The sequence below is a fragment of the Musa acuminata genome, chromosome BXJ3-7 (genome assembly GCF_036884655.1).
Source record: "Musa acuminata AAA Group cultivar baxijiao chromosome BXJ3-7, Cavendish_Baxijiao_AAA, whole genome shotgun sequence".
NCBI classification, from domain to species: Eukaryota; Viridiplantae; Streptophyta; class Magnoliopsida; order Zingiberales; family Musaceae; genus Musa; species Musa acuminata.
In genome coordinates this window covers 13,092,097-13,107,500 of record NC_088355.1, presented here as the reverse complement: position 1 = coordinate 13,107,500, position 15,404 = coordinate 13,092,097, and the positions used below count along the sequence as shown (strand labels likewise).

Here is a 15,404-nt window from a genome sequence, read left to right as displayed (position 1 = left end):
ATAAATAAGTTCTCGTTAAAACAAGCTTTCATTTTGACAAAGAGAAGGGATTCATGATAAGGATCGAAATATCCATATGAAATCAAATCCCTACAAAAATTATCACACATGCTTTCATTATCACACACAAAAATTCATCTTTGAATGATTTATATATCCATTGGAATTCCTTCAATTATTCATGGGAGAGGAGTATCACATGAAAAAAAATTCATGAATAAAACTTCATAGTGAGAAGAGCATTACATCAAATCTATTTCTCATTAAAAACTTATAAGAGTGAAATTCGTGAGAGATGCATTTATCAATAACTTCCATAAATCAAACATCAAAATATTTATAAACACTTCATGCATATATAAAATGTTTCGTTATAGGCTTTCATCACTACTTGTATGAGGTAATATCATTAGTGCTTGTAGCACTCAAAAATTAAGAATCCGATATTGCATCATGTATGATTAAAACTTCTCAATATTTAATAAAGATTATAATCATCATAGAAAATTTCAGCATCAAAACATAAAATTCCAACATCAAAGTAAACAGCATTTTAAGTTTACAATATCAAGGTAAATAATTTTCAGCTACATAAGAGGAGAAGATTTAAGTGAGTGATCTAAAGAATCAAGAAAGTCCGGAAATGAAATTTGACAAATTCATGCATTCAGACAAATTAACATTCCTAATTCTCATCTAATAAAATCAAATTGTTCTTCACTTAAGGGCTTTGTAAAAATATCAGCTAATTGATATTTCGTATCAATAATCTCTAAGATTACATCATGATTATTAACATGATCTCGTATAAATTGATGCCTAATATCAATATGTCTAGTTCTAAAGTGTTGAATGAGATTTTTTGTTAAACATATTGCACTTGTGTTATCACATTTTATGGGAATGTTTTTAAGATGAATCTTATAATCTTCTAAAGTGTTTTTCATCCACACAACATACACTAGCTGCAATATACTTGGCTTCGGTTGTAGATAGTGCAACCAAATTTTATTTCTTGGAAGACCAAAAAACAAGTGCATCTCCTAAAAATTGACATGTTCCGGATATGCTTTTTTTTATCTAATCTATATCCAGCAAAATCCGCATCATCAGCATAAGTAATTAGCTCAAAGTTCTTAGATTTTGGATACAATAATCCTAGATTTGTGGTTCCTTTAAGATATCTAAGTATTCTCTTAACTGCTTTAAGATGAGATATCTTAGGATTAGATTGAAACCTAACACAAAGTCTTACACTAAACATGATATCCGGTCTAGTTGTGGTGAGGTAAAGTAAACTTTCTATCATACCCCTATAAGCTTTTTGATCAAAGCTTTCTCCACTTTCATTAATTTCTAACTTAGTATAGGTGCTCATAGGAGTGTTGATAGCCTTTGAGCTATCCATATTAAACCTTTTTAGCAAATCTAAAGCATATTTTGTTTGACTAAGAAAAATATCATTACTTAGTTGTTTGATTTGTAAGCCTAAAAAGAAAGTTAATTCTCCCATCAAACTCATTTCAAATTCAAGACTCATACTTTTAGCAAATGACTCACATAGAGATTCATTCGTGGAGCTGAAAATAATATTATCAACATAAATTTAAATAATAAGAAAATTATTTTTAAAATTTTTGATAAATAATGTAGTATCGACCTTGCCTTTAGAAAAATTATTTTCAATAAGAAATAAGCTAAGTCTCTCATACCAAGCCCTCGGGGCTTGTTTCAATCCATGGAGAGCTTTAGTCAATTTAAACATATGATTAGGGAGATTATCATTCTTAAATCTGGGAGGTTGTTTAACGTAAATTTCTTTAGAAATAAAGCCATTAAGAAAACCACTTTTAACATCCATTTGAAATAACTTAAAATTGTTACTACTAGCATAGGCAAGGAGCATCCTTTTGGCTTCTAATCGTGTCACAGGAGCGAATATTTCTTCATAATCGATACCTTCTTCTTGGTTAAAACCCTTGGTCACTAATCTTGCCTTGTTTCGAACCAAATTCATCTTGCTTGTCTCTAAAGACCCATTTAGTATCGATAACTAAATGGTCATTTGGCCTAGGAACAAGCTTTCATGCCTCATTTCTCTTAAATTGATTCAATTTCTCTTGTATTGCGATAACCCATAAATCATCTTTTAAGGCCTCGTCAATGCATTTTGGTTCAATTTGGGAGAGAAAAGTGGCGTTGGTACAAAAATTCTTAAGAGAAGAACCCCTTTAGATGTGTCTCCTATGATTAGCTCCTTAGGATGAGCATCTACATACTTCTAATCCTTGGGTAAGGATGTTTCGGAAGTAGATGCATCCAAGTTGCTAGATGGAGAAAGGGTTTCATTTAAATTCAAAGCATCAAAATTAACATCATCATCAAAATCATTTTTCTTAACTTCGAAAACTTCATTAAAAATAACATGAATAAATTCTTCTATAATCAAAGTTCTTTTATTAAAGATACGAAATGCTTTAGAAATAGAAGAATAGCCAAGAAAAATTCCTTCATCGGATTTAGCATCAAATTTTCTTAAGGGATCTTTTTCATTCAAGATAAAATACTTACATCCAAAAACTTAAAAATATGAAACATTGGGTTTTTTTGTTGTTTCACAACTCATAAGAAGTTTTGGTGAGTAAGGGTCTTACTAGAACTCTATTCATGACATAGCATGCCGTGTTTACGGCTTTGGCCCAAAAATATTTGGGTAGGCTATGTTCATTCAATATGGTTCTTATCATTTCTTGTAAGTTTTTATTCTTTCTTTCTACTATATTTTGTTGAGGATTTCTTGGAGTAGAAAAGTTATAGTTGTATCCATTAGATTCACAAAATTCTTGGTCATGGTTTTGAAATTCACCATCGTGATCACTTCGAATTGATGAAATTATAAAACCCTTTTCATTTTGAATAAATTTACAAAACTTAGAGAAATATCTAAAACATTCACTTTTGTGTGCCAAAAAATAAGGCCATGTGTATCTACTATAATCATCCACGATGACAAATGCGTATTTGCTACCTCCTAGGCTTAATGTAGCAATTGGTCCGAACAAGTCCATATGGATTAATTGTAAAGGTCTAGAGGTGCTTATTTGGTTCTTAGGTTTGAAGCTATATTTTATTTGTTTTCCTAGTTGACATGCATCATACCCATTATCTTTGATAAACTTGATACGAGGAATTCCTCTTATAAGTTTTTTAGATGAAATTTGATTGATTAGTTTCATGCTAGCATGACATAATCTCCTATGCCAAAGCCAAGCATCGTCATTCAAAATCGAAAAACACATTTCATTATAAAGATCATTAATGTCAATAGTGTATATGTTATTTTGTTTTAGTGCAATCATAGATGTGTTTTTGTGTGGTTTTTCAATAATGCAAGTATTAGATTCAAATTTAATGATGTATTCTTTATCACGTAATTGACTAATGCTCAAAAGGTTATGCTTTAAGCCATCAACTGACAACACATCTTCAATAGAAAAGGTGAATTTATTACATATGGTTCATTTGCTAATAATTTTTCCCTTGTTGTTATCTCTAAATGTGACATATCCTTCATCTATGTTAGTGAGCTTAGAGAATTGAGATGGATCTCTAGTCATATGCCTTGAGCATCCACTATCAAGATACCATCTCTTGCTTCTTGCTTGTGATGGTAAACGTTTCTACAAAAAAGGATGATTTTTAGGTACACATTTGATCTTGGGTGCCTCAAAAATCGATTACATAGCTTATCATGTTGCATTGAGTCATTTGAGGTTCTTTTAGGAACTCAAATCAATTTGTGTAGACTACATATCTTAAATGGACAATGATCAGCTACATGCCCAAATTTGTAATAAAAGTTGCATTTCTTTCGTGGTGAAACATGCAAAATAGGGCCTTTAACAAAGGTGGTTGGATTTTGGTGAAAGCTACTCACAAATCTGATTCCGTCTTTTCTATGAACGTGACCCTTGTTGGCAAGGATCATGTTCATGAATTTGTTACCAACCTCAAACTTTTCTAACGTTTTCTTAAGTAGCAAGTTTTCTTTTTGAAGTAATTCTAGTTCATCATATTTCGTACATAAAGCTAGACTATTATTGTGCTCAACTTTTAATCTATCAAAATTGCTAATAAGAAAAACATGTTCCTTTTTTAAAGAGTTATATTTTTTACTCAAGATTCTATATTCATCAAACAATTCATGAAAAGCACTTGAAAGCTCATCGAAAGTTAAATTTACGTCTAATGAACTTGTTACCTCATCTCTAATAGTCATTAGCGTATAGTGAGCAACTTGCTCGGTGTTGGTTGGCTCTTCTTCTTTGGTTGCCTCTTCTTTGCTTCGGGACATTCACTCTTGAAGTGTCCCGACTTCTTGCATTCATAACATATCACCTGTTCTTTCTTAGGTTCAAATTTATTTTTAGTATCATTTTTAAATTTATTTCTTTTTATGAATCTTTTGAACTTCTTTGTTAAGAGTGTCACATCATCATCAAAGTCCTCATCACTTGAATTTTCTTTTAAGTGATCTTCTTGTGTTCTTAGTGTCATATCCTTCCTGTTCTTTGGAAGGGTATCCTCAAGTTCCTCATGAGCTTTACATGTCATTTTATAGGTCATTAGTGATCTAATTAGTTCTTCAAGAGGAAAATTATTTAGATTAGGTCATGCTAGCATGACCTAATCTACTATGCCAAAGCCAAGCATCGCCATTCAAAATCGAAAAACACATTTCATTATAAAGATCATTAATGTCAATAGTGTATATGTTATTTTGTTTTAGTGCAGTCATAGATGTGTTTTTGTGTGGTTTTTCAATAATGCAAGCATTAGATTCAAATTTAATGATGTATTCTTTATCACGCAATTGACTAATGCTTAAAAGGTTATGCTTTAAACTATCAACTAATAACACATCTTCAATAGAAAAGGTGAATTTGTTACATATGGTTCATTTGATAATGATTTTTCCCTTATTGTTATCTCCGAATGTGACATATCCTTCATCTATGCTAGTGAGCTTAGAGAATTGAGATGAATATCTAGTCATATGCCTTGAGCATCCACTATCAAGGTACCATCTCTTGCTCCTTGCTTGTGATGGTAAACGTTTCTACAAAAAAGGATGATTTTTAGGTACACATTTGACCTTGGGTGCCTAAAAAATCTATCACATAGCTTATCATGTTGCATTGAGTCATTTGAGGTTCTTTTAGGAACTCAAATCAATTTGTGTAGACTACATATCTTAAATGGACAATGATCAGCTACATGCCCAAATTTGTAATAAAAGTTGCATTTCTTTCGTGGTGAAACATGCAAAATAGGGCCTTTAACAAAGGTGGTTGGATTTTGGTGAAAGCTACTCACAAATCCGATTCCATCTTTTCTATGAACGTGACCCTTGTTGGCAAGGATCATGTTCATGAATTTGTTACCAACCTCAAACTTTTCTAACGTTTTCTTAAGTAGCAAGTTTTCTTTTTGAAGTAATTCTAGTTCATCATATTTCGTACATAAAGCTAGACTATCATTGTGCTCAACTTTTAATCTATCAAAATTGCTAATAAGAAAAACATGTTCCTTTTTTAAAGAGTTATATTTTTTACTCAAGATTCTATATTCATCAAACAATTCATGAAAAGCACTTGAAAGCTCATCGAAAGTTAAATTTACGTCTAATGAACTTGTTACCTCATCTCTAATAGTCATTAGCGCATAGTGAGCAACTTGCTCGGTGTTGGTTGGCTCTTCTTCTTTGGAAGCACTTGAGTCGTCCCATGTAAGCTTTGAGAGCCTTCTTCTTTGGTTGCCTCCTCTTTGCTTCGGGACATTCACTCTTGAAGTGTCCCGACTTCTTGCATTCATAACATATCACTTGTTCTTTCTTAGGTTCAAATTTATTTTTAGTATTATTTTTAAATTTATTTCTTTTTATGAATCTTTTGAACTTCTTTATTAAGAGTGTCACATCATCATCAAAGTCCTCATCACTTGAATTTTCTTTTAAGTGATCTTCTTGTGTTCTTAGTGTCATATCCTTCTTGTTCTTTGGAAGGGTATCCTCAAGCTCCTCATGAGCTTTACATGTCATTTTATAGGTCATTAGTGATCTAATTAGTTCTTCAAGAGGAAAATTATTTAGATCTTTGGTCTTTTGAATGACCGTTACTTTAGGGTCCCAACTTTTTGGAAGGGATCTTAAAATTTTATTAACAAGTTTAAAATCCGAGAAACTTTAACAAGTCCTTTTAGACTATTGATAACATTCTTAAATTGGGTGTACATGTCTCCAATGGTCTCACTCGGTTTCATTCGAAACAACTCATAAGAATACACTAAAAGATTAATTTTTTATTCTTTCACTCTACTAGTGCCTTTATGAGTCACTTCGAGTGTGTGCCAAATATCAAAAGCTGTTTCATAAATCGATATTCGATTAAACTCGTTTTTATCTAATGCACAAAATAAGGCATTCATAGCCTTTACGTTTAAAGCGAAAGTCTTCTTCTCCAACTCATTCCAATCGTTCATTGGAAGAGAAGACTTTTGAAAGCCATTTTCTATAATATTCCATAATTTAAAATCCATTGAAATTAGGAAGATCCTCATTCTTGTCTTCCAATATGTGTAATCCGTCTCATTGAATATGGGTGGATGTGTAATTGAATGGCCCTCTAGGTTGCCGGTAAATGCCATCTCTCTTAGGTTTAAAACTAAATGAGAGTGAACCTTGCTCTGATACCAATTGTTAGGATCAAGAGCGGCACTAAGAGGGGGGTGAATTAGTTCAGCAGAAAACTTTTACGATTTCAGAAAATTGTTCGTTTTGTTCAAAATCGATTCCGACGAAAATGGTTTAAATTCAATCTATTTCGAAGAGAAGTTAAACTTGAAAGCTTTCATAAAAGTGCAAGAGAAGATTAAGGAGGTTTGCAGTAAAATCAATTGCACAAATGAAAAGCAAACCGAAATTTAGAGTGGTTCGGTCAAGGTGACCTATATCCACTTTCGGATTCCGATGAGATCACCGACGTCCACTAAAGGCCTTCCTTCAATAGGTGAAGACCGAACACCTCTTTATAGCACTTTCTCCTTTTCCCGGGTTTAGGATACAACCCTTATAAGTCTCACTCATCTTTCTTGGATGGTTACAAGGCTAAGAGATAAAGGAGGAGAACTCTAACTTTTACAACACTTTTATGACTCAAGAATTCAAGATTAAGCCAATACTTTTGTGCCCTTTCATCCAGAAAAGGGTGGGGTTTTTATAGGCCCCAATGGCTTCAAAATTAGAGCAAAAAATTGTCACATCCCCGGAATCCGGGGTACTAGCAGTACCACCGTCGTTACTCGACGGTACTACCACCACTAATCTGACACTAGGCGGTACCACCATAGGCAGCATTGCTGCCGACGGTACCATCGCCCAGATATCCAGGGGCACTACCTTCTAAGCGGTGCCACCACCGACCACGTTTTCAAGGGCTGAATTGGGTGCTCAATTTGGCCCATTTCAGCCTTATTAAGGGCCCAATTGGCCTCTAATTAAGTTAGTGAGATCACCTTCCAATCCTAACTTAATTTACGCTCTGACTATGATAACTAAGACATGATTACAATGCTACTTGCTCCGGTATGTCAATTGCTCTTTCGGCGAGCTTCTAGCGTACTTCCGACGAACATCCGACGAACTCTCGACAATATTCTGGTAGACTCCCGACAAGTTCTTGGACTTTACGATGATCTTTTTGGCGAGTTCCGACGAGCTTCTTTGACAAGCTCCTAGACTTCTCGGTTGGTTCCGGCAAAACTTCCGACGAACATCCGGACTTTCGTTGAGCTCTTGAACTCCTAATGAGATTTCAATTTTGACTCCGGCACAAACCCTGCTTTATGTATTACTGCTATCGTAGTTAATCCTACAAACTTTTCTCAACATATAGATTAGATCAAATAATTTATAATTGACTTCATTATCAAAATCCGAGATTTAACAATATCAACTATTTAATTATATTGATCTTGTTTAATAATAAAATTTTTACATTATATATTAAATGTATAAAAGACAGTTGTCAATAATTAATTTTAACACAATCTTTTGTTTCATTTACTTATAAAGATAACAAAATATAGTTGTAATAGTGATCTAACAAGAAAGCCTATTGATGTTTGAAAAAAAAAAGTTATTGACATCATGATATGTATATGAAGATTCTTATGGAATAAAGCATAGTTTCTCCATACTCATTACTTGCACACAAAACAAATCTGAGGTAGCTTTAGTACATAGGTCCTTTTTTTTTTTTTTTTTTCTTCTCGTTAATATAGAGTTAAGAGTATATTTTTATATGAACCTTGAGGAGAAAGAATATTTCATAAAATTCTATGAAAAAAAAATTTATAATCGACTCGAATTGTCATATGGGTTTTCGAAAATATTCCTATGAATATTCTAAGCAATCAATTTGTAATCAAACCTAGCTATCTTGAACTTTTCGAAAATATTCTTACGAATATAACCAACCTGAGTTGCCCATGAATGTCATGATATATTCCTATAAATATTTCCCAGAGAGTTAAATTGAAATCAATCCGAACTACCTCATCAAAAATAAAAAAAAAATTTATAAATATTTTATAAGAAGATAACTGGGTACTAAATGATGTTAACTTTACATGACGTTGACATGATAAATGATGACTAACCAAGTTTTCCATTATACTTAGTTGGAAAATAACATAATATATGCGATAACAAAAGGATAAAGAATAAGAATTTTCTACACTTACTCATTCTTTTATATGTTGGACAAATTTGTAAATAGTTAATTAGATAGATATCTCTGGGAAAATACATATGACATCACAGAAAAATGTAATTTCTTCTATTTCAAAAAGAGAATCTGATTACTAGTTGGAGTTCTTGACAGCTATAATTTATTTCTCAAAATCAAAATGTGCTGTATAATTCATAGAATTTCCTCTGTAACTCCTCATCTAAAGGCCTATAATTTATTGCGGATGCCATGCGAGAAATGTTTGGGTTCGGCATGAACGGGTCTCGAGCGAGTCCTAATCGTTCGCTACAACCCTTCCCTTCTAGTCCACGTCCAGTGTCCCGATCCACATATTTATTAACTTAGTCCCCTGTTGCCAGCAGCGCACACGGCACATGGCACACGGCACACGGCAATATGTTAGACCGCGCTATCGTTTCCATTTAGCTTCCTCCTCTCGGATGAATAGTTTAACTGGATCCCATGCTAGTGGCCCAACCATCTCTCCCACCGACCATGTCTTCGCTTTTGGTGGGGCCCAACTGCGGCCAATTTCTGTTTTTTCAGATATATTATATCATGAAAATTTCAAATACAGAAAGAGGAAATGGGGAAGAAGGTTACTCGGCAAACCATCGCACCGTGGAGATGCCTTTTAACTCAAAAAACACTCTTTCTATACACACTCCCTACTTGCACTGTCATTCACTGGACACAAAAGTAGCCCCACATCCCATTTGGTCTTCCTAGATTAGCGGGTAATCTTTTTGGTGTTTGTAGTACGTGTCATGCGGTAACACACTCGGTTCACTCGCCTCTACTTTATACATCCCCCCCCGCAACCCCCCCACCCTTCCATCCTTGGCAGTTGTAGTAAATATAAAGAAAACGTCAGTTCTTCCCTGCCTCCTGTTCCCTTTTATCATTTTCCCACTTGGTTAAAGAGGAGGGCAAAGATCAAATACTTGTGGGTCTTTTGGAGGAGGGCGAAGTGTCGAATAGACGATGATGATGAGGGTGTTCGAGGACGAGCTGTTCCCGTCGACGCCGGGGAAGGTGAAGATAGAGCGGACCCATGCGGCGAACAGGCAGCTCCACCGCTGCTTCGCCTCTACGAGCACTCTCTTCCTGTGGGCGCTCCTCCTTATCGCCCTCACTGCCTCCTACCTCAGCTTCCAGAGCTTCGTCGACACCTCCTCCCGCTACTTCACCGCCTCCTGGGGCGGCCTACACTGGGAGCGCCAGATCCGCGCCTCCGCGGCCGTTCGCCGCGAAGATGGGATCGCCGTTCTCGTCACCGGCGCCGCGGGGTTCGTCGGTACGCACGTGTCCCTCGCCCTACGGCGGCGCGGCGACGGAGTGGTCGGCCTCGATAACTTTAACGCCTATTATGATCCTTCCCTCAAGAAGGCCCGTAAGGCGCTGCTCGCCTCCCACGGGGTGTTCGTCGTGGAGGGCGACGTCAACGATGCCCGCCTCCTGGCCAAGCTGTTCGACACGGTGCCCTTCACCCACGTGATGCACCTCGCCGCCCAAGCCGGCGTCCGCTACGCCATCGAGAACCCGGCCTCCTACGTCCACAGCAACGTCGCCGGCCTCGTCACCCTCTTGGAAGCTTGCAAGTCCGCTGATCCCCAGCCCTCCGTCGTGTGGGCCTCCTCCTCCTCTGTCTACGGCCTCAATGACAAGGTCCCCTTCTCGGAGTTGGACGGCACCGACCGCCCAGCCTCCCTATACGCCGCCACCAAGAAGGCCGGTGAGGAGATCACCCATTGTTATAACCACATTTACGGCCTCTCCATCACTGGGCTTCGCTTCTTCACCGTCTACGGGCCCTGGGGCCGCCCGGACATGGCCTACTTCTCCTTCACTCGCAATATCCTCCAAGGGAAGCCCATCACAGTCTTCCGTGGCCGTGACGGCACCGATCTCGCCCGCGATTTCACCTACATCGACGACGTCGTCAAGGGGTGCGTAGCGGCGCTGGACACGGCGGAGGCGAGCACAGGCAGCGGCGGCCGGAAGCGGAGTCCGGCGCAGTACCGGATCTATAACCTGGGGAACACATCGCCGGTGACGGTGCCGGCGTTGGTGGGGATCCTCGAGCGGCACCTCAAGGTGAAGGCGAAGAAGAACGTGGCGGAGATGCCGGGCAACGGGGATGTGCCCTTCACGCACGCCAACATCAGCTTGGCGCGCGCCGAGCTCGGCTACAAGCCGACCACAAATCTGGAGACCGGGCTCAAGAAATTTGTGAAGTGGTACCTTTCTTACTACGGATACAGCCGAAGAGTAGGAAACAAGAGCTAGATCTTGTAAAATAAAAATCATTGTTCCTATTCTTTGATACAATTTCAATAAATGCTTTTCTATTTCTTAATTCCCATGGCATAAAAGAAAATTAGATATTATCATTTTCTTTTGGTCTTTGGAGCCGCTTCGAAGGCGGTGGCTGTTTACTTTCTTTTGTCGCTCCTTTCCTTTCGTGGTTTGTTTCTGCTCGAGATCCGGTCACCGGGCAGTAAGGTTTGACCAGCGCCAAGTCTCGAGGGGGATTCGAAATATTTTGAAGCGTCGATCGGCAGCACCGGCGGAGGCGCGGATCACCCTGAGGGGACTTGGGTGAGTGGCATGATTGTAATATCTGGAAAACGGTGGGTGTTTTAGGTAGTTGGTCCGTTACCTGGTGTGAGAGAGAGATTGGTGTGCCACTTCGGCCTCGGGTTATGATGACTCGCCGCGCGACAGCTGGGCGGACTGTGATGCGACGGTGGGTCTCTAGTCGAGCCAGGAAACACGATTCCTCACCCCACCGTTTGCTGATGTCACGTATGATGGAAGTTGGTGGCGCTAGTGGGTGTTTGGAGAGGTGTTGCCTGCCTTGAACGAGCAGCTGATCGCTCCTGGTTTTTCATCCTGCAGATAGATCCAGCTGTGGCGACGGGTGAATCCAAACAACTGTGACGCTACGTTTTAAACAGCGTACGACCCATTTGTTCCCCGCGCACCTCACGCGTTGCTTTTGGACGATTCCATCATCGGGAGGGGCCCACCCGCGCTGAACAAACCATGTGGGAGATGAGCATAAATTAACGTGGGTGACCTGTCGAGTTCCTCTTTCTTAAAAGGTGATCCGAAAATGCGCCACGTGTCCCGAGGGGGGCCGTGTGCTGATCATGTTGGTCTCGGTCTAGAAGTCGTGGAAGGCGTCGCGTCAGCGGCGTTGGATCGTGGACCGTCGGTTCAAATGATCACAACGCGTTCGGGCGTGGTCACGTCATTCGGACGGCTATGATGGCGCCTGGAGAGCGATGTAGCGTGGAGTGCGACGCAACATCTCATTCAACGGTGTAACTTCCAGGGAACGATGCCGCGGGAATGTCGTAGAAGCTCCGCCGCCTCATAACATGTTATCGACGATTTAATTTATTGTTATTTGCACGGATTAATCAAAGAATAATTTGCCGAATGAAGAAAGTTTAGAGATTATAGAGCGTTGGTTGTGGGTCAACCAGTGATGGACGAATGGTCAAAATTATATGGGAGTTACGAATCTAGTCTGCTTACACGTAATATGAGTTGCCATATGGAATGACATGCAACTGTTAATGGTGAGGGAGGAAAAGAATGTCGTATAGGATATAAAATATGTGCTCAATTGATATAACAATTTACGTTCATGCTCACTATGAGTGACGAGCTATGTTGGTAATTGGCTACAAGAATTTGGTGTTAGAAAGAGAGGGAGCGACAGATGTTCATGTTAAATGGTAGAATTGATATTGCTACTTAAAAAAATCATAGAATCTTACCATCATCCGAAATCTTTAGCGTATGATTGTTGAAAAGTAAGACAATTTTCTCTTTATTTTAAATTTATGTTTATGATTAAAGAGTATTAAGGAATTGAGTCTATTTCATAGTATCAATTTATATTTGAAATATTTAACTTACCAGAAAAAAGACTATTATATATATTAGTAAATGACATTTAAACGCATATCATGTGTTTCCATTACCAAGCACATAAAACAATTCCTCTAAATAAAGAAATATTAATTAGTCTATGAATTTACTTGGCCAAATGATCCTTTGAATACTGTCTGTTTACAAACTAAAACTTCGTTCCATAATACCAATAACTAGTTCAACTTACAAGCTATTGAAAATTTTCTTTTGAGAAAAAGGTATTATCAATATGCTTCTTATTTATTAAGATTATTTATTATCTTTATGTTGGCTCATGAGTTCTCTTCCATGCTTAACTCTGCATATCTATTTATATTAGACATTTCAAAAATTTTGTTGAGAGTAACACAACATCAAAATAATTGGAAGCTATTATTTGATGCCAATGTTAAACCACTTTTATCATTAAGGAATTTGACGATTCTAAATGTTTTTTCTTTTGCTCTTTGCATTGATGAAAAGGGACGCCTCTGCAACGATTATTCATCAAAAAATATTTGGTGCATGCAATATATAACATAAATTCACATGTTTTCATGGGCATAGTCTTTTTATTTATATACATTCTGATACAAAGTATCACACCATTCATAATAACAAAAAAAAAAGAAGAAATATTAATATATACAACTAAAGTGATTTATAGACACAGAAAACAAACTAGAAAAAGCCAAAACTATCACTAGAGGGAATTCTTGGTGATGGAAACACCTTACACTTTATGATGGCTAAGGCTTAAACCTAGCCGACATCAAGATAATAAAACGCACTGCATGGACAAATAGGAATAGGGTTGACATAACAATGAGAAACACGCCAACTTTTCTCCATCTCGAGGTTATTATCGTCAAGAATGCAGCCTTGCATGATTGGCAATCGTAGCAAAGAATGGTTGGTTGATTGCTCCATGCATGGCAATCGACATGGGAAGCATTTGTTGCTGAGTTGGATGATGATGATGATTCACTATCTCGTGTACTATTCCTTCTCACTTCAGTCCAGTTTATGGCATTCACGTACTCCATTTCACATACATCCGGTGGTTTGCAACACCCCGACTTATATGCCAATAAACAAATCAACAAAGGTGAGTAAACACACAATAAAAAATGTGAAAGAAAACAATAAATATTGTTGGAATTGTTTTATCTGCAAAATGGACAAAATTTAATAGCAAAAAGTTGCTGATTGTTTTGGTTGATATACCAAACTCTATTTGTCATATGGGAAGTCAATAAATGTTTCGATGTTGTAAGTGTATGAATCGTATTGGTTTCACGATTATCAATTTTTTTTGGCTATTTATTTTGATTTCAAAGAAAAAAGACGCATTCTATTATGTGATCAATAGCATTTTTATATCATAATAGAATTTCTGAATAATTGTTTGTGTTTTTATAAACAATTGAAACTATTAAATTGCTAAATATTTGAAGAGTAATTACATAACAATTAATTACCTCGAGTGCAGATAACTTCGTCAAGCTGAAATCATGCGAAGTGAATTGGATGGTTCGGTAGGCCAAGTCTTCGCATATCATATCGCCATAGAGGCAGGTCTTGACCTCATTCCACGTCTCGGCTCGCATGACGCGGTTGCGGAGCCACAGCGGCGACCCCGGCAGGCCGCGTGCCTCCATCCTGTAGGTGCCGACGAGCGACAGCCCCGCGGTGAGCATCACCACGAGCGCCACCGAGAGCACCATGTGGCCCGGCATCAGCACCCTGTCGCCGTAGTACACCACGAAGTTGCTGATGGCGAACACGAGAAGGAGGCCGACGCCGACGGAGACGCGGACGTTGGGCTCCCGCAGCAGGTCCTCGCAGTCGTAGTCGCGGGTGCTCACGAGCCAGATGCCGAACGCCAGCACCGGGAGGGAGAGCAGGTAGGCGACGATGGCGAGGGGGCCGACCAGCTTGCTCGTGCCGCCGGGGGGGTGGGGTTTAGCAGCCTCGGCGGCCATTGCGAAGAGAGTAGAGTAAGTACGACGCAGCTGAAGAGAGTGAGGAAGCAGAGAAGAGGTATATAAATAGCGGAGGAGCGGAGTCTATTGTGGGGTTCGTTAGCTACTATCGTTCCTACGATCTCTACAGTCGTTAAAGAAATTAATTTCTTTTTTGTTTTTCTTTTATTTATGCTTTTAAATTCGAAACTTTTAATATATATCAGATTTTGATTATGACATTTAAAATATTGGGGATCTCGAGATTTTTTTTGGGTGGGGGGGTGTGGGGGCAGAAAACATGAACGATAATAACATATGTGAAGGGTCTAATATTTAAAGGGATATATACGTTATAATATATTATCCAATTATGGATTTGTTATGTCTGAATTTTGTGAGGATTATATTGCTGAATTTTGATTTCTGAGAGATAGGTAAATTATCAAATGATAATATAGCACATTCATGCACTTCCCCAAAATTTCTTTGACGTACAAACATATGTTAGTGAAACTGACTTCTTCTGCTAAACTAATGCATACACCAAAACACCATCTTCCTCAGACCAGAAATCAAGTACATGGCAGCTGAAATGGAAGAACTGCGAATCTCTCATCTAGTCTTCTATCAGTGGTTTGCTCGGATCATCTCCATGAGCACTGTTTCTTGCTTCTATTGTGATTGCTACTTTATCCCCCAC

At 38.2% G+C, this 15,404-nt stretch overlaps 2 protein-coding genes across 2 annotated transcripts; one reads left to right on the top strand and one right to left on the bottom strand.

The window, feature by feature from the left end:
- Positions 1 to 9,664: 9,664 nt before the first annotated feature.
- On the top strand, positions 9,665 to 11,169 carry LOC135641996 (UDP-glucuronate 4-epimerase 1-like). Its single transcript, XM_065157733.1, has one exon. It carries the CDS (start codon positions 9,795 to 9,797, stop codon positions 11,097 to 11,099), a length of 1,305 nt encoding a protein of 434 aa, XP_065013805.1. The 5' UTR covers positions 9,665 to 9,794; the 3' UTR covers positions 11,100 to 11,169.
- A 2,340-nt stretch (positions 11,170 to 13,509) lies between these two features.
- Positions 13,510 to 14,722, bottom strand: LOC135642867 (tetraspanin-15-like). Its single transcript, XM_065159352.1, has 2 exons — positions 14,219 to 14,722; positions 13,510 to 13,527 (listed from the first exon to the last, which is right to left on the bottom strand). Exons 1-2 carry the CDS (start codon positions 14,720 to 14,722, stop codon positions 13,510 to 13,512), a joined length of 522 nt encoding a protein of 173 aa, XP_065015424.1.
- Positions 14,723 to 15,404: the final 682 nt, after the last annotated feature.